We start from the raw sequence: 26,927 nt of genomic DNA on the forward strand, positions 1-26,927 counted from the left end.
GTCTTTTTCGTTGGAGATTCTAATCTTCTACCTGCGTGCCACAGTGCTAGCATGAGCTTTAGTGACCTCTTGAAGCATTTCAAAGCTAGGGCCTAGGGTTTGTGATGCTCAAACCTCAATTCACGGTCATGCAAGGATAGATATGTTAGGTTTAGGGATCGACTAAGCGTGAGTTAGCTCGGTGATTAGCCAAAAACAATGTATCATTTGAGTCTAACTTAGAGGGTAACAGAGAGAGAGGGAAAAAGATGCCGTACCCCCGGTTGATGTGCCGGCATCGCCATTGCTTGCCATGGCGATGAAGAACCCGAGCCGTAGACGAAGACGAGGGTGGAGTGGGGCCGGCGGTGAAGTCGAGCAGAGGCGGCGGCGCTTGGTGTAGAGGCGGCGGCGCTTCCCGTCACTTCAGCGCCCCCTTAGATCGCATCGGGTAGGGTTTTAGGTGGGCTACAGGCACGGCGGCGAACCTCGTGTCGCGTGCCCCGGCCCCCACCTCCTATTTATTTTGGCGCTGCGCGACGGGGGCCCACACGCCATTGACTTGGCTGTGCGCCCCCGATCGGGGCGCGTAACAGACTCCGGATCGGTCGTTGGACCGATCCGGGTCGAGATCAAGTTAACATTCTCCCCTTTCATCTCTACTAACGTACTCACTTCTTACGTCCGATTTCATTCAGATTAGTCCATTGAGCATGCCTCGTCTCAACAGTTATTACTATTGGATTAACAGCCACAACATACCTTTCTGTTTGAAACAGAACCATACTTTTGGGCCCTTACTGTCCAGGAATCATAGGCTTTCCCGTAAACCCATGCTGGCTAAGTGTTCCCTGAACACATTGGGCGGTAAGCCTTTTGTGAGCGGATCCGCTAACATCTTCTTTGTGCTCAAATACTCAAGACTGATTGTATGATCCTGGATTTGCTCTTTAATAACATAAAACTTTATGTCAATATGTTTGGCAGCTCCACTTGACTTGTTGTTGTGAGCGTAGAATACTGCTGGCTCATTGTCGCAGTACATCGTTAGTGGTTTTTCTATGCTGTCAACCACTCTTAATCCGGGTATGAATTTCTTTAGCCATTTAACCTGCCCCGATGCCTCGTAACAAGCTATAAATTCTGCATACATCGTAGACGATGCAGTGACTGTCTGTTTGGAGCTTTTCCACGATATAGCTCCACCTGCGAGAGTGAACACATAGCCTGACGTGGATTTTCTATCATCCTTATCTCCCGCAAAGTCTGAGTCTGAATAACCTCTATCACTAGAGATTCAGATCTACTGTATGTTAGCATGAGGTCTTTCGTTCCTTGCACATAACGCAAGGCTTTCTTAACTATTTTCCAGTGTTCTATCCCTGAATTACTCTGGAATCTGCCAAGTATCCCGGTGACAAAAGCTAAGTCAGGGCGCGTACATACTTGAGCATACTGTAGGCTTCCGACAGCTGAAGCATATGGTACCGCTTTCATCTGATCGATTTCATACTGATTTCTGGGACACTGAAATTTTCCATAACTATGGCCCTTGACTATAAGAGCAGGTGTTGGCTTGCTCACGTGCCTACCGTACTTTTTTAGTACCTTTTCTAGATTGCTTTCTGCGATAATCCTAAAACCCCCTTGTTTCTATCTCGGTGAATCTCAATTCCTAAAACGAATGAGGCTTCACCTAAATCTTTCATATCGAACTTTGAGGACAAGAATTTCTTTGTCTCTAATAGCAGATCAATATCACTGCTAGCAAGCAGAATATCATCCACATACAGAATAAGGAAAACGAATTTCCCATTCTTAAATTTTGCGTAAATGCAGTTGTCCTCCTCATTTTCTTTGAAACCAAACTTTCTTACGGTTTCATCGAATTTCAAATACCACTGTCTGGAGCCTTGCTTTAATCCATAAATGGATTTCTTTAGACGACATCCCATCTTTTCTTTTCCTTCTACGACAAAACCTTTTGGCTGTGCCATGTAAACATTCTCATAAAGGTCCCCGTTTAGGAACGCCGTCTTTACATCCATCTGATGTAACTGTAAATTATAATGCGCCACCAACGCCATTATAATTCTGAAGGAGTCCTTGCATGAAACAGGAGAAAATGTCTCATTATAATCTATCCCTTCTCTTTGCGTGAAATCTTTCGCCACAAGTCGCGCTTTATATCTTTCTATATTCCCTTTGGAGTCGCATTTTGTCTTGTAGACCCATTTACAGCCTACTGTTTTAGCTCCTTTAGTAATTTCTTCTAGATACCAAACATCGTTGGTACTCATCGATTTCATTTCATCTTTCATGGCTTCCAACCATTCAGACGAATGAACGCTTCTCATGGCTTCTTCAAATGAAGTGGGGTCACCCTCCATCTGAATTTCCTCGCTATTATAGATTTGATAATCACTCGAAATAGCGGGCTTTCTTATTCTTTGAGACCTTCTCAGTGCCTCAGCTATCGGCACTTCTTCTACTTGGGGCTGCTGTTGCTCCCCCTGATGTGCGGCTACCGGTTCTGTCGAATCCTGAAGGACAGGTTCCTGATTCTGACTCATCGCCGCAGCTGGAGAACTAACAACAGGTGCTGGCACTGTAGGTGAAGCAGCAACTGGTGAAGAACTAAGAATAGGTGCTGACACCGTAGGTGAAGCAGCAACAGGCAACACGAAAAATGGATCTTGGATCATCGGAGTAGGTACGAAAACCCGCTTCTCCTCAAGGTCAATCTTCCGAGCTACCGTGCTCCCCATCATCATCTGATCCTCCAAAAAGACAGCGTGTCTCGTTTCTACGAACTTTGTGTATCCATTAGGACAGTAGAAACGATAACCCTTCGACTTTTCTGGATAGCCAATAAAATGACAACTTACTGTCTTAGGGTCTAACTTTCCGATATTTGGATTGAATATTTTCGCCTCAGCTGGACAACCCCACACATGTAAATAATTTAGTGTGGGTTTTCTCCCTGTCCATAACTCATACAGTATTTTAGGCACCGACTTACTTGGTACGCGATTAAGAATATGAATAGCGGTTTTTAACGCCTCCATCCATAAACTAATTGGTAACGTAGAGTAGCTTAGCATACTTCTCACCATATCCATTAAGGTACGGTTACGTCTTTCAGCGACTCCATTTTGCTGAGGCTCGCCCGGTGTAGAGTACTGAGCTACTATTCTATTTTCCTGTAGAAACCTTGCAAAAGGTTCAGGAATTTGGCCATACGGGGTGTGTCGACCGTAGTACTCACCTCCACGGTCAGATCTTACCACTTTTATCTTAAGATTTTGCTGGTTTTCTACTTCAGTCTTAAAAATCTTGAATTTATCCAATGCTTCTGATCTTTCTTTAATTGGATAAATATAACCATAATGCGAATAATCATCTGTAAACGTTATGAACGAATCATAACCGTCCACAAACTTTATAGGAAATGGACCACAGATATCTGTGTGCACTATTTCCAAAACCCCTGAACTGCGTTTGGCTCCTTTCTTTATTTTCTTAACGTGCTTTCCTTTAACGCAATCGATGCAATATTCTTCATTTGAAAAATCTAACGGATGGAGAATATTTTCTTTAATTAATCTCTCAATTCTCCCCCTCGAAATATGGCCTAAACGACAGTGCCATAATTTCGCTGAATTTTCGTTGTCGCATCGTTTGCGCTTATTACTTGCGTTAGTCATGCGTTCAATACTCGTAGTATTGCTAACAGAATTGACAGTCTCATGCATAGGCAACATATAAAGTTTGTCTTGTCGGATGGCAAGACCAACACACTGACTTTTAAATATAATCTCATATTGTTCTTTGCCAAAATGACAATCATAACCATCATCTGCCAAACATGATACTGAAATTAAATTTCTAGACAAAGAGGGTACATAAAGAACATTATGTAACTGGAGTTTAAAGCCGTTCTCTAATTCTAACGTGAGTTGACAAACTGCTTCAACATCGGCTCTAACTCCATTGGCGACTTTCAGCCATCTATCCCCTCTTTGCAGCATCGTCCTTGTACTTATACCCTGCAAGGAATTCGTAATATGAACAGTTGCACCTGAGTCAATCCACCAAGTAGATTTAGAATAACTTACGTACAGGATCTCAATCTATAAATGTGATAACATCCTCACCTTTCTTAATTAAATGCCTTAGAAAATTTGGGCAATCTTTCTTGTAGTGTCCCGTCTTGTGACACCACATGCATTGATCCTTTTCAATGTGTGGTTGATCTTTCTTTGCACCCTTGCCTGGGTGAGTCGAAGAAGAAGAAGAAGTGGAACCTCATTTGAACTGAGGTTTCCCTTGTGGCCTCGTGTTTTTGTCAGAAGAGTTATTTCTTTTGTTGTGCCTAACATAGTTGAGCGTGTCACCATGCGAGGCTTTAAGTCTTTCCTCTTCTTGCACACACATTGCGATGAGCTTCTCTAGATCCCATGTCTCTTGGCTGATGTTGTAGTTAACAACAAAAGTCTCAAACACTTTTGGCAGGGAAGTCAGAACCAAATGGACCACAAAAGCATGAGGAAGCTCCATGTCCATAGGTTTGAGCTTAGATGCCATGTTGCTCATCTTCAGTATGTGCTCTCTCACACTACCGCCAGTGTACTTGTCATTTACTAACCTCTGAATTAGAGTTTGTGCATAAGCTTTTGAAGAGCCAACAAATTGACTCTCAACTTTCTTCAAGTACTCAACTGCGGTGGCGCAATCTGGGATTGCTCCCCTGATACTGTCTATAATGGAACTCTTGATGACCATCAAGCACTTTCTGTTGGAAGAGTTCCATTTTGCTCTCTCAAGATCATACTTCATTTGAACATTTGCATGTTCTCTTTGGCGAGCTTGCCAATCGGCAAAACTCTCATCCGCTTCCCTCACCAGTTCCCCAGGACTGACGGGACACGGTGAGGTGATAATTAGGTCAATATCTGAGAGTGCGAGAGCCACTTCTAGCTTCTGAGCCCATATCCCGTAGTTGGAACCATCCAACGACGGTATAACATTAATGAAGGTCATTGCGTTAGATCCTGAAATTTAAATCAAGAAAAGTGAGAACTGCTTTATAGAATAAGGATTGCATATCTTAATTCAACGTTGGTCAATATTAAGACATACAAATATCTAGCTGCATTATTTCTAAAACACCGTTGGGCAGAATTAGAACAAATGCATGGAAACTTACTGAAAAAATTATAATACTGCTATTATCAACGTTAGTCAGAAAATAACAATATTATAACGGAAGAAAAACTGAAAACTGACTCCTTTAATTATAATGTCTCGTTGGGTCTAAAATAATTAAAGGATGTAACTTAATTAAATGTGCAGCGGAAAAAAAAATAAACTGTGCTAACTTTCAGAACATTCTAACTTACTGTCTCTCTATAGAAATTATCACGTTGGTGAAAATTAAAACAGAGATTAAAACATACAAGGAAAAGTCCAAAAGAAAAGTTCTGAAAAATACTTAAGAAGATTCACTGTGTGTGTGTGGCCCAAAACGGCCCAGTGCAGCCCGGCCCAGCGCGGTCAACGCGCGCGCGGGGCGCTGACCCGCGCACCAGGCCGCAACCTGGGCCTGGGCCGGGAAAGCCGCGCCCCGCCTGGGCCAAAAGCGGCCCGTGCGCCCGCGGATTTACCACGACCGTCCGATCACGATCGACGGTCGCGCGTCGATCCCGGCGGATCAAAACCCGCCCGCGAGCGCCTCTCCCGTAACCCTAGCTCACTCATTTCTCCGTTCCCCTCCAACCTCTCCGGCCTCCTCCTCGCGACGGCGACCGAGGCGACGGCGCCGCCGCGGGCCTCCTCGCCGGCGAGCGCGCTCGCCTGTGCGTGAGCGCGCCGCCGTCGAGTGGGCCCGAGGTGGCTAGCTAGCCCGCGCGCGAGGCACGGTGGGGATCCGCGAGCGACGGCACGCTCGGGATGGCTCGGCCCATCGACGGCGGTGGTGCGCCGGAGCTCCTGGGCCTCGGCGGTGCTGTCCCGTGGAGCAGGGAGCTCCCGGTGGCGAGGTAAGCGTTCTTGCTTGACCGGTTAGGGTAAGGGTTAGGGTTAGGGTTAGGGTTAGGGTTTGCGGGTTTGGCTCGGGGTGCGTGGGTTCTTTCACCCCGAAGGGTTTGAATCGATCTTTGCTTTCTTGCCTTGCAATTTCTCTCGGGTTGATTTGAAATCCCCTCCTTCTAATTGTTGTTTCTTTCTTACCCGAGCCTAACTTCACTTGGTTAGGCTTACTGATACCATTGTTAGGTTTAGGGATCGACTAAGCGTGAGTTAGCTCGGTGATTAGCCAAAAACAATGTATCATTTGAGTCTAACTTAGAGGGTAACAGAGAGAGAGAGGGGGAAAAAGATGCCGTACCCCCGGTTGATGTGCCGGCATCGCCATTTCTTGCCATGACGATGAAGAACCCGAGCCGTAGACGAAGACGAGGGTGGAGTGGGGCCGGCGGTGAAGTCGAGCAGAGGCGGCGGCGCTTGGTGCAGAGGCGGCGGCGCTTCCCGTCACTTCAACGCCCCCTTAGATCGGATCGGGTAGGGTTTTAGGTGGGCTACAGGCACGGCGGCGAACCTCGTGTCGCGTGCCCCGGCCCCCACCTCCTATTTATTTTGGCGCTGCGCGACGGGGGCCCACACGCCATTGACTTGGCTGTGCGCCCCCGATCGGGGCGCGTAACGGACTCCGGATCGGTCGTTGGACCGATCCGGGTCGAGATCAAGTTAACAAGATAGCCTTTGCCCCTTACAAAATTGGTGAAATAATCAAGCCATTGTTTTCTTGCAAATTCCAAGGTCCGCTGCTCTGACCTCTAATCTTCTGTCGAAAATTAACAAGCAGGCAATATACTCCATTATGAATTTTGCAATTTTTTTCCCTACGCAAACACTCATGACCTTTTTGTAGAAAATAAATAATGCTAAGATGATCCCCTCTAGCCTCTAGGATGCTGGTTAGCTGGTAGACGTCTTATCTTTCGTAATTACAAGGATAATGATGCATCGCGCACGCACACTTGCTTGCCAAGAACGTGCGTCTTCCAGCTAAGCGAGAATGAAGCTAAAGCTACAATAATGTCTGGTCAGCCCCGAGATGAGGATCGTCCTCGGTTTGCATGGCTCCACCGCGCCATCCATCCAATCAGTGCGGCCACGGCCACTTGACGGCGAGAGCCCCACGCAACCCAACCCAGCAATCGAATCCAAAGGTTAGGTTCCTATTGCAGGTTCATGCACGAATCGGTTATGGGTAGGCTTGCCGAGCAGCCAACTTGGACGCTGACACCTCCAGCTCCAGGACAGAGCCTGCATGCATGCATGTATAGCACTGGACTGGAAGCCGCCATGGAGGCACGGACACATGCTTTGCAAACGTTTCATGGAGTAGTATACTATTCCGCGTCCGCCGGATCCGCCGCCGGTGAGCATGCAGGACCAGTCCCGGCGGCTCTCCGGCTCCGCTTTTGCCTTTGCAGAGGTAGAGTCGGACACGGTAGCCAGCCAACCTTCCAAGACCCAAGTCGATTCCTGCACGAGATCGACAGGCCAGAGTCCACCCTGTGAGCTGTAGGCATACATGCAGCTTCAGTCCCGAGGGAGGGCTCCACTCTTCATGATCACGGCTGCATTTCCCTGCACATGGAGCAATTGTTTCCAACATCATCTGCAGTCTGCTGAACCTGGTTTCCAGCTACTCATCTGATTCTTCGCCAAGTTATTCAGGAGAGTGGATGGATCGATACAACCTGCAACTGTGTATAGCAGCTTCAGTAGTTCAGTGCCGCACGAGAGCTTAGAGCTAGCTACTGTACTGGACGTTACGGAGGCAGCATGTCTTAATGTATCCTGCAACCTGCAGCTGCTGAATGCAGGAGTTCGAAAAGCATCATCACCGGTATTCAGGTTCAGACATCGATCAATAAACAAGTTTTCGTCTGCACAGGTCTCCTGCAAGTATAGCTCATGCACACTTTACCAGCAGGATTAGAGCTCATTCAGCTATCCTTCCATAATATAATGATTGAATATACAACTAGTAGTAGTACATCCACACTGTTGTCTTGATAAGGTGGCGGCTACTGAAAGGTCCTTGGAACAGGGAATATAAGCCTTTGGCCAAAGCCGCCTCAACTCTGCAACTGAAAGCCACCGTGGACGCCGGAAAGGCGTCGCCCCAACTGGAGAACAGCAATCGATCAAAGTTATGTACAGGTGGTTTGGTGGCTTGGCTCCTGATCTTGTGATCATGACAAGCAAGGAAGAATCTTTGGGGAAAAAGAAAAGAAAAGAGGGAAGATGAGTTTCTGGATCCGATGGAGGGACAGTTAGTAGTCTGCTTAACAAAAGTTTGATCGTAATGAGCGTGATTGGTCGGAGAATCGTGAGCATCAGGATTAGACCGGTCGAGCGAATAAAGCTTGGCCAAGCTGGTACACTCGTCGGCACAAGCATAGAATAGAACAGGGTGAATTGGTCACTCAGTCAGACTACTCTCAATTGGTGTTTTATTTTTTTATTGATTATGTTGTCATGTTAGCACCTTGTGATGATGTGCCAAGAAATGATGCAGTGCTTGTACTGGGCCAGAAGACAAGGCCGAAGCGAGTCGGTCCGTCCAAATAACTGGGCCGGAAGACTGGGATGAGATTTAAATCAATCCAAAACAAGCCCTTTTGTCAATCCAAAACAAGCCCTTTTGAAATCATGCCATTATGCAATTGTTGTGCAAGGCCTAGTTTGTAACGGCATATATGAAGGTTTTTCTTTTTCTTTTTTTTCAAAACGCCACATATAAAGTACATGAGGATGAAACTCTTTAGAAGGTATTGACTATTGAGGAATTAGAAGCAGCTCAGAGGAATTCCACTTCCCCATGAATTATTTGTCACCTTACCGAGACTACCAAAAAGATTACACTGAAAAGAGCCATCACATACAGGAATATCATGGTAGGCCGCTGGAATTACATCTTGCAGCTCTGTTTCTGCTACTACACGCGTTTGAGATCCCCTGCCCGGTGTTGGAGGCTGCCCAAATTCATTCGTCTCCAGCTAGCTACCGCCCTCCGGATTCCCACTTGGATCAGCAGGAATAATTGTTGGCAGAGCCATCGACAGCGACCTGTGACTGATCGGCTATGTTGCTGCCTCTGAATTTTGGTGGAAATGGAATCGGCGACGGACGAACTGTGCTCACCACCATGAAAGATACTAGTAGTAAGAAAAAAATCATCTTGGAGTGCATGTGTTCCAGAAAGCAACAGGCACGAGAAATCACTCCATCTCATAGTCGAATCAACCCACGAGGAAACAGAAGAACAGGCACATGGATCATCAGTAGTCACAGGCTCACAGCTCAATTTGCACAATAACAAAAACAAATCATCCTGGTCTGCCATGACCCCGTCATCTTTTTTACATGAAGGAAGGAACACATGACATGAAAGGCTAGCAGGGGATCTTGGAGGTGAACCAGGTCATGACATGCAGCGGCGCCTTGATGAGCTCCACCGCCACCTCCAGCACCAGAGTCACGCACAGGCAGCACGGGCAGATGCACGAGATGGGCAGCCTGCACCACCTCCAAGGCCTCAGGTGAGAATTCACATACATGGAACCAGAGCAAGCATACAAAGCCGTCGACGTCGACCAAGTAGGGAGGGAGGGCGCGTACCCGATGATCCAGATGATGGCGCCGACGATGGAGACGAGGACGGCGAGCAGCGCGAAGGGCAGGCCCAGCAGCCACCCCAGCGGCCGGCACTCGCCGCCGTCGCCGCCGCCGCAGCACATCGCCGCCGGCCGGTCGCTCTTCCTTTCCGGCTTTCCCCACTCCCTGACTCTTTGCTTGCTTGCTTGGTTAGTTAGGCGATCGATTCCTGCTATTGATTCTTGGATGGCGATCTGGCCTCTCTAATGCTAATCTAAATCTGCCAGGGTGGTCTCATCCCTTTTCGCAATATTCTATATGGTTGGGTGAGATTTGGCTTGTTGAGTGTGCCAACTGCTGCGTGCGTGAGGGAGGGATCTGCTTCCATGTCGCTTTCAGTGAGGACCCTCCGTGTCAACGAACTGGACGGTCGCCCGTTTTCCATTGACTGATTGCCATAGCCGCCAGGCAAAACGACTCACCGTCTGTTTGGATAATTTTTTAGGGTTTGATTGGTTGGGTACCAAAACATGTCCTGCCAATTTATGGATAAATCTATAAATTTTAACATTCGTTTGGTTCACTTATAAAAATTAGTAATCGGCAACGTTTACCTTGTCCACATTTTGACTGTTTGTGCCAATTTCCTTTTATGATACTTGTATTTTTGGCACCAAACGAATCAATAGTTAAAATTTTAGCTATCACATTTTGGCATCTAACCAATTACTATTCTTGCCCATATTTTAACAAACAAATTTGGCATGCCAATATTTTAGCCTGCTCATGATTTGGTAGGGTAAATTTTGGAACCAAATCAATCAGGCCTTTAGTGACTGTCACATCGGATGTGAGGTAAACTACTACTAGTTGGTAATTTAGCACCGGCAGGCTTCAGTTTCAACAACGAAAATAAGAGCAGTTCTGCAAAAGGAAGTGTAGCTGTTGATCTAAACAAAGACAACCCTTAGATCTGGAGGGTCACTTGGTGGAAGAGGAAGCATGTAAAATAAATTGCCATATTTTCGGTCACAGGAGAAATATAGGAAGCGTGGAAAATAAATTGCCATATTTTTCTAGAGTTTATGATACATTCTTTTATCACAAAGTGCAGTGACCCTCCTCTTACACTAAGTGGTCATTGCCCCAAAATAAGATGGGGGCAAATGTGCCAGTAACATTTGGTGTCTGCTATACATGAAAATACAATTCACATCTATATTGCCCGCCAACATGTGGAGGGAAAGAAAGATATTCTACAACCAAACGAGAACCAAACGACCCCTGACAGTGTATTCATAAAAACATCAGGGTTTGGTCTCATCAGTGCCGGCGATGGGTGCGCTTGCATATTTGGGTCTTGGTAGTTCCACAAACGATGGTTGCCTCTGAAAAACGACTGCCGCTGCACGAGTCAATATGTGTGCGGTTAGGCCCCAAATCACAAACTTTTTGCCGTCTGCCTCGTAGTCGAAAAACTGGACAGGAATATCTATGCCCATCCAATTCATTTGTCTTGTTCTCCGGTGGTCGTCCTGTTGATGCAATACAAGTCGAAAACTAAGCAATGCAATGTTCAAACTCACATCATATGAAGAATCTAACCGGCCAAAAGAAACATTTATGGAATCGTTACATTAAGATGAATGGTAGAGAAGCAACTACCTTTAGAAACATCTCCAGCGGTGCGTCAAAGATGTCCTCCACTTCAGCTTTGTTTAAGACAGGCTTGAATAATGCTCTATCTGAAACCATGCCAATTACAGGAACAACATTGAGGCCATTCTGCAAAAAGAAGGTTGAAGCATAAGTTCTGGCCAATCTGCATTCCCACTGAATCAGTAGAAAGCATGTTCTACATCATAAATATACGAAACTATTGATGTATAACAGATTGATATTCATGGAGCGATTTATGCATGATTTTGAATCTTTGACTGAAAGTTTCTCCCTTTACGATTCCATACGGACAAAATAAACTGATTTAGTTCATTTTGGTTGTCCTAACATCATATTTTCTTGAATGGAGGGAGTACTGGATTTCTTATAGCTATGTGTCCAAAACCATTTGTCCAGCCCTGATTATCATCAATTTAAACAGGTAGACTCATAACATTTACCACCAGAACCTTCCATCAAATTTTCAGGCTCTTATTAACCTCCATTAAATATTTCTGATCAACATAATAACACTTATAAGAAAATGTGAATCAAGTAAAAGAGGGTTTAGAGCCTGAAAATCCAGTGAGCCAAGAGATACACACTTTTTGTCCCCCTTGGTTCTTGCCTAAAAAAAAGGTTTTGGGAGGTAAGAATTCAGTTTGCATATTTTAGGTCCCAAGTGATCCAAGTTCAGGTGTGAGCAAATATGTGGTTTTCTCCTCAAGGTTTCCCCAAAAATTCATTTTTGGAGCATAAATATCACCATTTTGTCCCAGTGGACATGCATGTATTCTCAGAAGTTGATCATAGAAAAATGCTTGGCTTGAGCAATGTGGCTAGAAAGGATTTGCAATACATTGACCAGAAGATACTGAACAGGCAGAATATATCAAAATCGACCAATAAGATTATTACACATATTTATCTAGAGTTATTGTCTCTAAAGGCATCACGGTCAAGCATTTAACAACGACGGTTGTCATATTGGCCCTAGTTGTGTTATTGATAGTTTACAGTAAACCTGGAAAATAACCATGAATAGAGCAGCCATCCTCTGGCGAGAAGGAACTCAAATTGTTCCCATTGAAGCTATTTTGCTCCCTTCGTTCAGAAGAACTGGTATTTAGTTCCCAGCCTCTCACACATCTCAAACCACAGGAGACAGGACTTGAAGATGCAATATAATGATGTGTCCGTAAACTGTTGCTGCAGCAATTACTACTCACGTGCGGCATTTATACAGAGTGCACTACTTACTGATCTCTTACGTGTTTCTTCATCAAGAAGTGGTTGGTAAAATCTAACAGTTGTTGCATAGGTTATGTTTCGTAGCAGAACGAGAATTTTGCTTACCTTGGACAGGAAGGGCTCAAGAACTGTCAGAACAGAGACAAGGGCCGGGTCCAGCCCAATCTCCTCCTCCGCCTCCCGCAAAGCCGTGGCCTTTGCATCCGCGTCCCCCTCGTCCACCTTCCCCCCGGGTAACGACACCTCCCCTGACAATTCTCGAGAAATTCAAGAACTCTAATGGCCGAATAGGCCAACATGGAACGGCAAATGTTTCGGATTTAGCCAATAAGGCAAGAATCGTAATGTCCCCTTACCGGAGTGCGAGTTGAGGGAGGAAGCGCGCTTGGTGAGGAGGACCCGCGGCCCGCTGCTGGGGTCCTCGAAGAGGCAGACGAGCACCGCGGCGTGGACCTTGGAGGCGCCCGGACGCGGGCTTTTCGCGGGGACGGCGGCGGCAGGGGCGCCTACTGAAGAGAGCTCGCCGGAAGAGGAGGAGGCGAGATGGCGTCTGAGACGGGCCAACCGCCTAGACGGAGAGGAAGAGAAGGAGGAGGCCATGGCAATGTGCGTGGAGGTGAAGAGGCGGGTAAGGAGAGGCCTCATGGCTGTGACGGTGATAACGGCGAGGCGGTGGCGATACCGAGGTGGGGTTGGAGGTGTCGCCGCCGTCCGCCGTCCCAAAGATTGTGACCTTCCCACCGCCATTTGGGTCAAGGTCACTGTCCAATCGAAGCGATCTACTGTAGCTCCTTTTAAAAAAACAAAAAGGATTTTCCAACGAAAATGTCAAAAGGAAACAAAGTTATATTTACACCCTGGAGTAGCGCTTAATGCACATAACCATGTTATTTTTTTGTCTATTTGACCCTGCAACTATCAATACCGAGTCATTTTTTACTACTCAATTATAAGTATTATTTTATCAAGATGAAGTATAGAAAATCGTATCATCCTACTGATATTAGATCTAAAAGATACTTTAGTGTAAAATCTATTCTTGTAAAAACATGCAATTAACATACATTAATATGTAAAAATATGTAAACACATGAAGCTAGCTCTGAACGACTTCAATAGTTCGTCTAGCTCAGTATGTAGTTGACTGGATTTCTCCTCTAATGTATAGTATGCAAACAACCCATGTTCCTTGCGCTATTTCATTGAGCCATTTTATTTTTATTTTAAATTAAACACAAAAGGTTTTAAACCACACTATTTTTATTCAGCGGGCAATGGATCTTGAAGCTAAAGCAATGTTGCAGTATTTTAGGGGTTATTTAACACATTTTCAACTCTAAAAAATTCTATTGCCACCGTACCCATAACCAATTCTAGAAATAGCTAGAGCTGCGAATACATGAAAGGTATTTTATTGTAGAAATTTTGTTATTAGACCACTTCATTTTATCATACAGACTCAAAATCATGTCATATTCTTTCTTTTTCTTGTGTTCTTGTCTTCCTCCTACTGATCACCTTGCCATCAACTATTTCGGACAGTTGGTTGGTGCCTGCTTACGTTTTCGATGTTCTCGGTCGACCGGAGATCGAGTGGGGACTGGAAAGTACTAGGGAACTCAAGTGAGACTGACTGTGAATAAACCAGTGAAATGAAAAAAAACTGAAATAAAATCCGGAGAAAGGCAGAAAGAGACTGAAACGTACACACGGCAGGAGCAGGCAGGCTATTCTTGTCAAATGGGCTCGCCGTGGCGGTGAGCGTATCTCCTCTCCTCTCCCCACCCCAAGACCAAGAGAGCCCTTCGCTCCCCCCCGCACTTCCCTCGCGCCACCCACACTCGCCATGGCATGCAACCAACACCTTCAAAAGCTCCTGTGCCCGCGCATGCACCGACTCCTATTGACGACCCCACGCGCCCGCCCGGCCGCAATGCCGTCGCGACCACTGTCCTCGTCGTCGTCGTCGTCGTCGTTGCCGTCTTCTTCTCCTTCTCCCGGAGCGGCCGCCCACGCCCCCGGCGCCGCGGGCTGCCTCCCCGCGGACAAGTCCTGCTTCGCGGTCGCCGTCTCCGTCGGCGCGCCCTACGCCTCGCGCCACGACTCCGCCACCGCCGCCGCCGCCGCCACGCCCGCGCGCCCGTGCTGCACCACCACCTCCTACATCGCCGTCCTGGGCATCAGCTTCGGCTCCCTCCTCGCCATCCTGCTCATCCTGTGCGCCATCCGGTGGTACCTCGTGCGGCGCTCCGCGACCCGGGACGCGGCGGCCGAGGCCGCCGCCGCGGTGGAGCCGGACAAGAAGCGGTCCACGGGGCTGGACGCAGACGCCATCGCCGCGCTGCCGGAGTTCGTGTACCGGAAGGAGGAGGCCGCGGACGAGGCCGAGGAGCGCGAGTGCGCGGTGTGCCTGGGCGCGCTGGCGGAGGGCGACGCGGCGCGGCTGCTGCCCCTGTGCATGCACGTCTTCCACCGGGGCTGCGTCGACGTGTGGCTCAGGGAGCACTCCACATGCCCCGTGTGCCGCGCCGAGGCGGTGGCCGTAAGGCCGGCCGATGAAGGCGCCGGCGGCAAGGAGCAGGAGGCCGGCGGCACGTCTCGAGCGTCCACGTCGGCGGCCTGGCCGCCGCAGGACAGCCTGCTGGACGACGGGGAAAGGGACCTGGAGGCGCAGCTGTAGACCTCTATAGTAGTGTGTATCGATCAGAGGTACATGTAGGAGTAGCTTTATGCTGTTTTCTCTCCCTCTTTTTTTTTCTCTTCTGGTTAGGGAAGTAGACGGTTTGGTTGGAAGAACTTGGAGGATAGATGGATGTACGTAGTGTGCTATCTAAATGTTGCACGTAGCACTGCTCTGCTGGGTGAAGTGGTGAGAATAAATCAAGAGATTAAAAAAGACGAAGCTCAAGACTTTCACGTCGCATTTCGTGTCGTATGATGATCTCAATTGTTCCACTTAAATTCATTGAAACATCTTATTAAAAAAAGTTCATTGAAATGTCCTCGCCGGAAAAAAAAAGACACTAAAATGAACCTTGGAGAAAGAGTCTCAATGTTGCCGCACGGCACCTCATTGAAATAAGCATTCATCGCCACAAGTAAAAGGGTACTGTTATGCTGCATCCAGTCCCAACACAACAATGGTGCATGTGTCACATTGATAGATCACAGGTTGTCCCAGTCTTCCGCTGCAGATCGCTAGGTCTTTGAAAACTATACTTGTATAGTTGATGAAGGCTTCGGATTTAAGTAGACATATTTAGATGTTTCCTGATGATATGTTGGATTTTGAGTTGGGCAGACATTATCATGGAAAATTTGCAAGAAATCAAGATGGATTTGCACATCCATGAGTGGAAGTTTCTCGATCTAATTTCGAAATGATTGCTTTCTTAATTAAAATGCGATAGTTAGAAGTAATTTTTTTTCTGATATAATGTCAAAAGTGAATCCACTTGAACATTTTGAATTATTTATTTTCTAGTTTATCTCAAAGTGGAAGCTTATTTTCTTATGCTTGCACCTAAAATTTGAAATGCTCTTATATATGCATTATATATATTTTCTGGAGTATGGGAGAAAAAGTTGGTAAGAATGCATAATTAGCTATTTCGTTAATTAACCACATTACGGTTGCCAATTTCACGAAAAGAAAATTATGTATGCTATTGTTAGTATTTGAATACAAGATTAAGCAACATTAAGTCAAAGCTAGGCGCTGACTTGATCGGTTCCTCAGCATCCAACTTTTGTTGACTTCGGGCAATAAAAAAAATTAGAAAACATCGAGTGCCTGCACATTGCAACAAATAACTATAATGACAATAAGTTCAAATAGAATCATTCAATCCTATTTGGGTCGTTTATAACAAAAGAAAGAGATACCTGGACAAATTGGATCTGTACCACTAAAATATGCAAACTTTAGGGGGGAAAAATACCATTGAAAGTTTGAGCTATGGAAAAGTACCATAAAAAAATGTTCTGTTATAGTCTTTTAGCATCTTTGTTAACTTCACGTTACTTGTACTCTCAGGCTCCATTTCGGGAGCCCGTTGGCCCTCATTCCAGCAACATAACAACTACGCTCGAATCCCATTTCCAACAGCATTTGCCCCATGTTTGGCCAGGGTGCGTGCGTGAGTTAGCCTAGGGTGAGTTTTTCTTTTTCAATCAGCAGCTAACGTCCGCTTAACGGAGCAACCTTTTCATGCTGCAATTCTAAAACTCAATCTTTTGATGGTACTTTTATAAAATTTAGATTTTTAATGGTACAGATCTAATTTCCTCTCCTCTCTTCTGTACATATCCAATAATATACGACAATACCTAATTAATTCTAAATATAGATATACAGTGACATTTTAGTTAAATACGTCATTAAAGAGCAGTGATACAAATAGGAGCAGTCACATATGTTCTAAAGGATAGATTTGTGAATGTGACGTGTTGGAAGTTGAAGTAAACAGTCAACACCGGAAACGGCGAACCGGACCGGACAGGCGGACATCGAACCCAACCCACCCGCTTCTCCCTCCTCCCTCTCCCCGTCTGCCCCGCGTCAAGCTCCTCCCTCTCACCCCACCCGGATCTCGCGCGCGACGCAGGCAGGCCCCGCCACCTCCCAGAAGCTTCTAGAAGGCCCTCCCCGGCGCCACCCCGCTCCCGCGCGGATGAGCGGCGGCTCGGCCCCCCTCCCCTACTCGATGCGCGATGTGGGCGCCGGCGGCGCCTACAACAACGCCAAGTTCCGCCACCGTTCCCGCCTCAAGGTGCCGCGCCTGCGCCTCCCCTCGCGATCCGACCCCCCATTGTTTTACCCCCAAAATAGGATTTTTTTCCGCCCTAGACTAGAGAGGTAGCTCTACTTGGGGGCTGAAGCTTGATCTCCGTGGCGATTGCAGCGGCGACTTGACTCGTCGTGAGGAGTGATTTGGTGCGATTGGTTGGTTGCGTCGTTGGGGAGGTCGAAGGTGTCGCGACTTGCGACTTTGGTTGGAATGAAGGTTCCGTGGCATTGGATCTGCGGTAGTCACTGTTGAAATTGCCTCTGGTTGGTTGTTCAGATGTCTGTGGCGCTGTTGCACTAGGTTGTTTCGATCTGCTTGAGGTCATCTCCTAGATCAAATGGTTGTTTTCATCAGGAGGTTGTGTATGCGCGTCAGCGTGTGGCTTGGTTTACCTTGAGGGTTCAAGAAGTTAGCATGGTCTTATATAATTTCTCTTTCTCGCGCATGTACTTCAACATTTGTACCTCGTCCATTGCTTGTGGTGTAGATACAGCTAATGAAATAAATGTGATGACCGTCTCAGGTCATGGATTGAAGAATTTGTAGATCATGTTACCTTATGTATCTGCAATATTTGAGCATGTTTGGCGCCAAAATTCGGAATATGTTATTAAGTTGTAACGCTCGTTTGGATATTATAAATAGTAGTAACGCTTGTTTTGGTACTTTCAATTTGGTTGCTGTTTGTCTTCACTTTTGGGAACTTCAGTACTACAGTTGTCATGTCTGAGAAAAACTGATCTTTGTCTATCCTTTAGAGATGATGAAGCAACATCCCTTTGCATAAATTGTTTTTCGTTTCTTGCATACCAAGACTGTTATGGTATCGTTAGTTGGTATTCTCTCTAATTTTTTTTTTATTCTCATATGTAGATGTTTGTACAGTCCCTGGCTACTAACAGCAGCAAGTACCGTTGTGGAAAGTTCACTGTTGGTAAATTCTTGAGCCTGTTGATGGTTTCTGGCTTATTATACTTATTTCTGCACAAAAGCCCGGAGGGTCCTGTACCTGGTGAGCTACATGGCAAAGAAGTACATAGTAACAATGTCAGGAGAGCTCCCAATATTCGCACATTTTGGAGAAAACCACCAAGGCTGCCCCCACGTCTCCCACCAAATGAAATCTACAAAAATAATTCTCTGCTTCAGCAGTCTCCATCTGAGTGGACATCTAGGCAGAAGAAAGTTAAAGAAGCATTTGAACATGCATGGTCTGGTTACCGGAATTATGCGATGGGTTATGATGAGCTTATGCCTTTGAGCCACAGGGGCACTGATGGACTAGGGGGTTTAGGTGCTACAATTGTGGATTCTTTGGACACTGCGATAATAATGGGTGCTGATGACGTTGTTTCTGAAGCATCAAAATGGATTGAGGAGAACCTAATGAAAAGAATCAGTGAGAAAGGGCAGGTTAATTTATTTGAAACTACCATCCGTGTCTTGGGAGGGCTTCTTAGTGCATACCATTTGAGTGGTGACGATCATGCAGGATCAGGTGACTCTGGGATACCAGCATCATATAAAAAAGCTAATCCGGAGCGACTTCTGGAAGTTTCAAAGGATTTGGCAGACAGGTTATTGTTGGCTTTTACATCAAGCCCAACAGCTATACCTTTAAGCGATGTTATTCTTCGTGACCGCACTGCACATGCAGCCCCAGATGGCTTAAGCAGTACCTCAGAGGCTTCAACATTGCAACTAGAGTTCAGTTACCTCAGCAGAGTATCAGGGGATCCAAAGTATGACAGGGAGGCAATGAAGGTGTTAGAGCATATGAGAACACTCCCAAAGGTGGAGGGACTGGTGCCTATTTACATTAAGTATGCATTGTTTCGACCCTCCTATATTTTTCAACTAAATTGCTTTTGCATTCCATCTTAATGCTATTCCATTGTACTGCATTCAAAGACATCAAATTTTAGAGGAAATCTTTATTTTCTTTTTCTTGTTTTCATGTGCAGCCCCTCCTCTGGTCAATTTAGTGGTGAGAATATTAGATTAGGATCTCGTGGTGACAGTTACTATGAGTATCTACTAAAAGTGTGGATTCAGCAAGAGGAAAATCGTGACAGTAGTTTGAAGTATCTGTTTGAAATGTATACTGAAGCAATGAGAGGGGTCAAGCATCTTCTTGTTCGGAAAACTGTTCCAAACGAGTTGGTCTTTGTTGGGGAGCTTCCATTTGGACGAAGTGGTGATTTTAGTCCTAAAATGGATCACCTGGTATGTAGCTCTCATTGAACATCAATCCTCTTGCACTCAATTGAGAAATCATTTATCCTTATAATGATTTTTCCCTCTGGGCAAGCTTTTGAGACCTTTATTGTTTTCTGCATGACTTCCTTTAACTAGCAATGGGATGTCTTCATTTTGCAGGTGTGTTTTCTTCCTGGTACCCTTGCCCTTGGTGCAACTAAAGGTATCACCAAGAAAAAAGCTCTTGAAAGTAAATTGTTGACTGATGAAGACATCGAAAATCTCCAGCTTGCTGAAGATCTTGCCAAAACATGTGTTGAGATGTACTTTGTCACCTCTACTGGCCTTGCTCCTGAAATAGCTTATTTCCACATTGAGGTAAGGGGTTTTCTTGGTTAGTGGGTATCCTAATGCTGAGTTCAGTCAATATTACATTTTATTTTCTGATGTTTAAATGTACATGTTGATTTTGCATACAAGTCACTAATGGCACGTGGTTTCTACAGGGTAATGCAGAAGGGGGACCTGATGGCGGTAATAAAAGCAACAAATATGTCAATGATATTATAATAAAACCACTTGATCGTCACAATCTTTTACGCCCAGAGACTGTGGAATCACTATTTGTTTTGCATAGAATTACAGAGGACCCCAAGTAAGGTTTTGTGAAATTGGCTACTTTTCAGATCGCATCATGTCACTGTTTGCTCATCTTTTTATTCCTTTTCCACAAACAGGTATAGGGAGTGGGGTTGGCAGATCTTTCAGGCTTTTGAGAAATACACAAAAGTTGATTCGGGTGGTTACAGTTCCTTAGATGATGTCACGAGCCTACCTCCTCATAGGAGAGACAAAATGGAAACTTTCTTCCTTGGAGAAACATTGAAATATTTGTATTTGCTGTTTGATGAGAGCAATACTCTTCCGCTAGATAAGTATGTATTCAATACAGAGGCCCATCCTCTTCCAGTCATGCGGTCTGTGGAGCAGGCATCACATTCTGTATAGTTTAGAAGTGTATAACTGTTGTATGATCATGATGAGAGAAGTAACAGATGCATGAGAAATATACTTGACAACATAGTCGGAGGAGTGAGAATTCCTTACATGAGCTTGAAGCGACATAAGAATCTTTCTTGGAGGCAGAGTCATGATCATGGAATAGTCATGCTTGATTTTGAGGATTTTGGCTTTTCAATTGTGTTTATTGGAAGGCCATACAACTTTTAAACTCTGTACAATCTAACTTCAGATTTTGAAATCGGTTAAAATCAGTTGGCTGTTACACCAAGATTTTGTCTATAGTTGTATGACTATGTGTCATCCATCCTTTCTTGTCCGTTGATGTTCCAACATTTCTCCATGGTTCAGGTATGTCAAATCTGAGATAACAATTTTGTATTTTTTTTTCCATTCAGTGTATCGAGACGTGGGAGATAAGCACGTCAGGTATGTCAAAACTCCTGTCAAGCTGACATCACAAACTGGAGGAGAAACAAACAGATTCCAATTCAGATTGTTTTTCACTCTTGGTGCACGAGCAGTGGGACTTGCAATTGCGTTGGTGAAGCATGTTGTAAAAGAAATTACACAGTATAACTCAGATATTTTCTTTGGAGCTAATCCCAGAAACCGGGCACAATACAGTGGGCGGAGGGAGCATCATCAATATGGTTGCGTTGCGTTGGGGCGACTGTGGCCCGTGGCAAGGAAAGCGGACGGTACCGCCGCCGCTGCTGCCGCGCTGGAGGCTGCTGGTGGCGGCGCGTCCACCCGCGCCAGCGCGGCAGCGCCACCCGCGCCGACCGCGACGCGCGGCGGGCGCGGCCAGCCCACGCCACGTCCCAGCACATCCCCCGCGCGACGCGTCGGACCCACGCGCCCGCTGCCCGTTCTGGTCTGGTACCCTGGCCGCGACCGCGCGATACCCGCGGCAACGTGCCGCAATTCCTCCGCCCGCGCCACGCACGGCGCGACGCGGGGGGCATGGCACGGGCATGGGCACCGGCACGGGCGGCCTCGCTGTCCCGGGCGCCAGCTCCCGCTGCGTCCTTGCCGGGTTGGTGGCGCGCGTCCTGGCCGACCTGTCTGACTGGCGCCACGCCAGCCGATTCCTCTGCGGCCGGGGGACAGGCGGCGGCCGGCGGGGCGGGCGGCCGCGTGGGCGCCTCCCTCCCGCGGCGCCCGTGGGTTTCGTAGAGAATAAGCGGCCACGCGGCGGCGTCGGGCGGGGGTTGCCACCCGCTGCCTGCCGGCGAGGTCCAAGCGCCGGGCTCTCTCTCGAGGTGGTCGTGGGTGGCCCTTGCGTCGCTGAAACATGGCTTTCGGTCTTGGGGGCTCCAACTCCAACCGATCGCTGCTACAGTTGATATGAAGCCTCAGGAACATTTTCTTCCTCCACCAGATCGATCACTATTCATTGGAGAAACCTTCCAAATTGACTGCCTGATCGTGATGGGCTATCCTTAAACTTGATCACCTGATTGTAATTGTAAACCTGCTGTGCTCTCTGATCAGGATTTAGGACTGGTCCGAGAAACAGTTAAGAAGTCCAGTGTTGATCCGGCAAGCAAGATATCACAACAGTGCATTGTATCCGGCTCCTGCTCCTCCCCCATGTGATCTGGAGTACGCAAACAGGTGACTGTCGGAAATCTGAAACAGTGTCATACACACGCATGCACCATCAAGGTATCATACGCCTCTGACCGCTCTCCCCATGCCTATATAAACAGAGGCCACCCTTCTCGAGCTCAACCAAACCGTCCCCCTGCTTCCATTCCATCCTCCTCTGCTTCTTGGAGAGACACACACATACACACACACAAGCGTCGGGGATTCCAGTACATTCTGCGGCGCGCATCCTGTCCGTGCGATCCTGTACTGTAGCCATGGTGGTCCTTGCCAAGGGCGAGCTGGAGCAGATCGCGCTCCCGGCGGGGCAGCGCGCGGCGCCGCCGCTGGCCGCCGTGCCGGAGGTCGACCTGGCCATGGCGGCGGCGAATGCCGGGGCGCGCGCGGCTGCGGCGCGCGCGGTGGCCAGGGCGTGCGAGGAGCACGGGTTCTTCAAGGTGACGGGCCACGGCGTGCCCGCACCGCTCCTGGCGCGCGTGGAGGCCGCGGCCGCCGCCTTCTTCGCGCTGCCGCAGCAGGAGAAGGAGAAGGCCGCCGCGGCGCCGGGGGGCGGCAGCCCGTTCGGGTACGCCAGCAAGCGGATAGGCGGCAACGGCGACCTCGGCTGGGTCGAGTACCTCCTGCTCGGCGTCAACGCCGCCGGCGCCGCGGCGCCAGCTGCGTTTCCCGGCGCGCCATTGCCTGCTGCGCCAGCGGGGGCGTCGCCCTGCTCCTTCCGGTGAGTTCCCTCGTCAGTTGGTACTCGGTAAATCGAATTGGACATTGGCGGCGGCATTGCTGATTTTTCGCTTTGGCCAAGAGGGGCAAGAGCGCTGTCACTGCATTTTTTGTGAGCCAGATGTGGAATAAGGAATATGATTTTTACATAGATTTCAACATGTAGCATGGCACAAAAAAAAAGCAGAGAGCTTGATTGGGAGAGGTGAGGCACAAACCGGCACGTGCCGAATTGCGCCTAAAGGTTCACAGAATCTTTCTCCACTGCCCCACCAGAAATTCAAAAACCCCTGTGGAGATCGTGCAATCTAGCGTCCTATCAATGATCTATGGGTAGCTATCGGAATGCAATGAACTTCCAAACAGCACTCGAGCTCTCATGCGATGCATGCACCTGACCGACCGGCCATCACCCGTGCATCACATGGCCGATGGCACCACCAGGCCACCATCTCCTGCGACTGCGAGGAAGGCAGGCGTACGTGTCCGCTGGGCCGGCCACCTCCATGATCGCCGTCCCTCGCTTGCTTAGTCACTGTTCTTATCCCATCACCCTCTTTTCATCTGCTTTTCTTTTTTTAAAAAAAAACTTTGGGCTGGGCGACTACGAGATGTCGCATGGCCACCTGCCGGCACAGCCGTTAGGAGTTCGCGTCACGTGTGGTTGGTTGGCTACCTGGGTGCACGTGTGCAGCCGCTACTCCGCCACTCCGGCGAGCTTCTGACCGTGGTGTACACGCGCAGGGACCTTCTTGACGAGTACGTGGCGGCGGTGCGGCGGATGACGTGCGCGGTGCTGGAGCTGATGGCGGAGGGCCTGGGGCTGGAGGACACCGGTGCGCTCGCCCGCCTGGTGCTGGCCGGCGACAGCGACTCCATGCTGCGGGTGAACCACTACCCGCCGCGCCCGGAGCCCGGCCGGCTCACGGGGTTCGGCGAGCACACCGACCCGCAGATCATCTCGTTGCTCCGCTCCAACGCCACCGCAGGACTCGAGATCTCGCTGCGGGACGGCACCTGGGTCGCCGTGCCCGCAGACGCCGACTCCTTCTTCGTCAACGTCGGCGACGCACTCCAGGTACTGATTGCTATTACTGTTTCGATTTGATCTTCTTTTATTTTCTTCTTCTGAAAATCATCGCAATTAGATTAGATATTGTCGAGTCTGCCATGATTTGACATCACTTTATTTACAACTACTACTACATGGGTGGAAAGGGTGTCTCCCCGACACGTCGTGTCGTCGCTCTTTTTAGCTGTAGGAAAAAAAAAGAAAGAAAGCGGCTGTCTTTCTGTGTCTCCGTACGGCTCGCGCAGGCAGCGATGCTCACATGTCCCTTCCTTGTTGCCTTTGATCCGTGTCCGAGGCAAACGTGTGCATGCATGCCCAAGTGGCGATCGATCCCGTCCCGATCGACCAACCATTTTTTTATTTTGGATTCTATTTGCCTCTCAGTCAGTCACTGTTCCAGTAATCTAATCCGCTCGTAATACCTGAATTGTGATCCGTGCTGGTGCCTGCAAATAAACAGGTGCTGACGAACGGGCGGTTCCGGAGCGTGCGGCACCGGGTGATGGTGAGCAGCGCGCGGCCGCGGGTGTCGGTCATCTTCTTCGGGGGCCCGCCGCCGCGGGAGCGCCTGGCGCCGCTGCCGGGGCTGCTGGACCGGGAGGGTGGGCGCCGGCGGTACAGGGACTTCACCTGGAGGGAGTACAAGACGTCCGCCTACCGGACCAAGCTCGCCGACAACCGCCTCGGCCGCTTCGAGTTCGACACCACGCCGGCAGCCGCCGCCGCCGCCTCCAGCTAGCGTAGCGTAGCGTGCAAATGTTTTGTTTTGTGTGTGGTTGTGTACGTATAGCTTCGTGCTCACACGGTCCGTGGCTTCGTGCGTGCACAACTGGTGCCCCCCTGTGCTTTTGTGGGCACGATCGAGAGCAACCAGGCCGGGCCAGTGGCCAGCCATGAGTGAGTTCATGATGGCAAGCGTGTGACACGGCAGAGTGGCGTAACGAAGGTGATAGAAATGTGCAGCACAGTAATCACGGCAATCCTGAAACACATTGGTGGTGACGACGAGCGCCACCCAAGGCGCCACGGCGGCGGCGGCGGCTGCTCCAGCCATGCTTGTTCTAGGCTTTCTCATCTGTTGCGAGGTCGGAGGTAGAGCAGCAGACCGCACAAGACATTCAACGTCAGCGGCGTCGCCACAGAAATGGCCACAGCTATTTCGCCGCACAAGACACAAAAGTACAACGGATCTATTATGGCTCTTCGGCCACGGATTGGTTTCTTCTACCGGGCCTCCATATTTGCTTTTGGGCTCTCTTCGTGTGTTTCACTTCCTTTTCATTTGGGCCCAATTTGTGCCTCTTTTTTCCGTTTTGATTATCTACTGGCAAATATACTCGTGCGTCGTCACGGTTGAAAGTCTGTACCAGCCATCTCAAAGCTCACAGGGCCAAACGCTCTATTGGAGATTTTTCTTTTCTGCGACGGTTTTTCTTTGATATAGATTTTGTTGTACTTTTACGTTCTCATTATATTTGAGGTTGTTTATTTTGATTATCCATTTATTACACATTTTGTTTCTTTTTCATTTTTGTGTTACTTTTCTTTTGTCCGTTTTCCAATTTACACTAGTATGTATAATTTGTTTTTCTCGAGGCCCTTTCCTCGAACACTAAACGGCGCAACACATCTCAACGCCGCGTCTTACAGGCGGGGTGTGTGTCAGACGGACGCGGCCGTGTGCGTGTGCTAAGTGCCTAAAAATGTCACGATTAGTTCTGAAGTAGCAAATGTGTAAATTTCCACATCAAACCCAAAGGAAAACATCATTCACTGCACATGTATGTAGCGTTCCCATAATTGAACCGTGTTTCTACAGAAGACGAGAACGCGGGAAGGAGAGGGAGAGCGTGGGGGAAAATACGCGCGCGCGCGTTCCGTTCCCACTTCTCATGCACCGTACAAGAAGGCCACCACCACCTCCACTCGTCACATCGTCTTCTACCTCTCCCCCATACTACACCTCTCTCGATCCCCGTACGCCGAGAACAATGGCCGCCGGCTACTGCGCTCAGGAGCTCGAACGAGTAGCGGCCAACCACCTTCTGCCGCCGGAGATCATCGCGGAAATCGGCATCGTCGTAGACACAACAGTGAACTCCGCCGCCGCCTGCCGCAGCCACGCCGTCATCGAGGGGCTCGCCGCGCACCTCGCCAGCATCCTCGGCCTCGCCGGCATGGGAACTCAGCACCGACCTCCTCCAGCGAATGCGACCCCGCACAACCAACACGCTGACCTGAAGACCAATGGCGGGATGATGGCCCATGTCGCGCCAGGTTCCGGGAAGAACGATGACATGGTTCTTTGTCCTGGAACCGTGAAGATGTTTGCGACGACGCCGGTCGTCGCCGCTCCACCTGCCAGCAGCGCTGACCTGCTGCCGGAGAGGCGTCATCAGAATGGACGCGGCACCGGCGTGTTCATGCCCCTTGCCGGCGCGTACCGTGCAAGGCCGTTCAAATCTCGCAGCAGCAAGGGTAAGCGGAGTTGGAGCCGCCGCGACGTCTGCCTGTTCTTGAACCATTCCAAATTGCCATCGATCGTTCAGTCAGGACGTGGTGCAGCCACGCTTGATCAAATTCTAATTTGGCATTCCAAATTCTCACTAGCACTTTTTTTCTGCGCAATATAATTTGTTTCCTGCGCATACTGAACGATCCTGGTGGCAGTCTGAGGGTTCTGAACATGTCTGGTGATTGTTGCCTGAAGCAGGTGTGAAACCGCCGCGGCTGATGAGGAAGGAAGCGGCAGAATGCAGATGCAGCCGCGTTGCAAGCCTGCACTGATAAAATTAACATGCTATATGTTGGCGGCTACATGAGCGTGCCCTGGGTGACGAAGTGTGGGTTTCGTTTCTTAATCCGTTGCGGGTAACGGGTTGGAAAATTTTTCGTGGGAATGCTGTGGTCTCTACCTGTGGTTAATGTGCCTGTTGCCATTCGCAAAGTGCATT

The 26,927-nt window shown here is 48.4% G+C and overlaps 5 protein-coding genes across 6 annotated transcripts; 3 read left to right on the forward strand and 2 right to left on the reverse strand.

Moving 5' to 3' along the window:
- Window positions 1–8,843: 8,843 nt before the first annotated feature.
- LOC112888049 lies at window positions 8,844–10,070 on the reverse strand. Its single transcript, XM_025954385.1, has 2 exons — window positions 9,676–10,070; window positions 8,844–9,573 (listed from the first exon to the last, which is right to left on the reverse strand). Exons 1-2 carry the CDS (start codon window positions 9,792–9,794, stop codon window positions 9,450–9,452), a joined length of 243 nt encoding a protein of 80 aa, XP_025810170.1. The 5' UTR covers window positions 9,795–10,070; the 3' UTR covers window positions 8,844–9,449.
- A 622-nt stretch (window positions 10,071–10,692) lies between these two features.
- Window positions 10,693–13,317, reverse strand: LOC112888047 (nudix hydrolase 15, mitochondrial-like). The gene is made up of 4 exons (XM_025954383.1): window positions 12,918–13,317; window positions 12,667–12,809; window positions 11,317–11,436; window positions 10,693–11,186 (listed from the first exon to the last, which is right to left on the reverse strand). Exons 1-4 carry the CDS (start codon window positions 13,306–13,308, stop codon window positions 10,959–10,961), a joined length of 882 nt encoding a protein of 293 aa, XP_025810168.1. The 5' UTR covers window positions 13,309–13,317; the 3' UTR covers window positions 10,693–10,958.
- A 1,177-nt stretch (window positions 13,318–14,494) lies between these two features.
- Window positions 14,495–15,342, forward strand: LOC112884564 (RING-H2 finger protein ATL40-like). The gene has a single exon (XM_025949975.1). It carries the CDS (start codon window positions 14,495–14,497, stop codon window positions 15,239–15,241), a length of 747 nt encoding a protein of 248 aa, XP_025805760.1. The 3' UTR covers window positions 15,242–15,342.
- A 1,726-nt stretch (window positions 15,343–17,068) lies between these two features.
- Window positions 17,069–20,841, forward strand: LOC112888039 (mannosyl-oligosaccharide 1,2-alpha-mannosidase MNS3). The gene is made up of 6 exons (XM_025954371.1): window positions 17,069–17,333; window positions 18,225–19,174; window positions 19,316–19,577; window positions 19,731–19,928; window positions 20,057–20,205; window positions 20,288–20,841. Exons 1-6 carry the CDS (start codon window positions 17,235–17,237, stop codon window positions 20,556–20,558), a joined length of 1,929 nt encoding a protein of 642 aa, XP_025810156.1. The 5' UTR covers window positions 17,069–17,234; the 3' UTR covers window positions 20,559–20,841.
- Window positions 20,842–21,744: 903 nt separating this feature from the next.
- LOC112888045 (gibberellin 2-beta-dioxygenase 3-like) lies at window positions 21,745–25,501 on the forward strand. 2 transcript variants are annotated; one of them, XM_025954380.1, is made up of 4 exons: window positions 21,745–22,190; window positions 22,286–22,902; window positions 23,646–23,979; window positions 24,434–25,501. In XM_025954380.1, the coding sequence occupies exons 2-4, from the start codon at window positions 22,442–22,444 to the stop codon at window positions 24,710–24,712; spliced, it is 1,074 nt and encodes a 357-aa protein (XP_025810165.1). In that variant the 5' UTR covers window positions 21,745–22,190; window positions 22,286–22,441; the 3' UTR covers window positions 24,713–25,501. The 2 variants fall into 2 exon arrangements, with proteins under 2 accessions (XP_025810165.1, XP_025810164.1); XM_025954379.1 differs by having other exon boundaries at window positions 21,745–22,902.
- The last annotated feature ends 1,426 nt before the right edge of the window (window positions 25,502–26,927 follow it).

The sequence above is a fragment of the Panicum hallii genome, chromosome 3 (assembly GCF_002211085.1).
Source record: "Panicum hallii strain FIL2 chromosome 3, PHallii_v3.1, whole genome shotgun sequence".
Taxonomy (NCBI): Eukaryota; Viridiplantae; Streptophyta; class Magnoliopsida; order Poales; family Poaceae; genus Panicum; species Panicum hallii.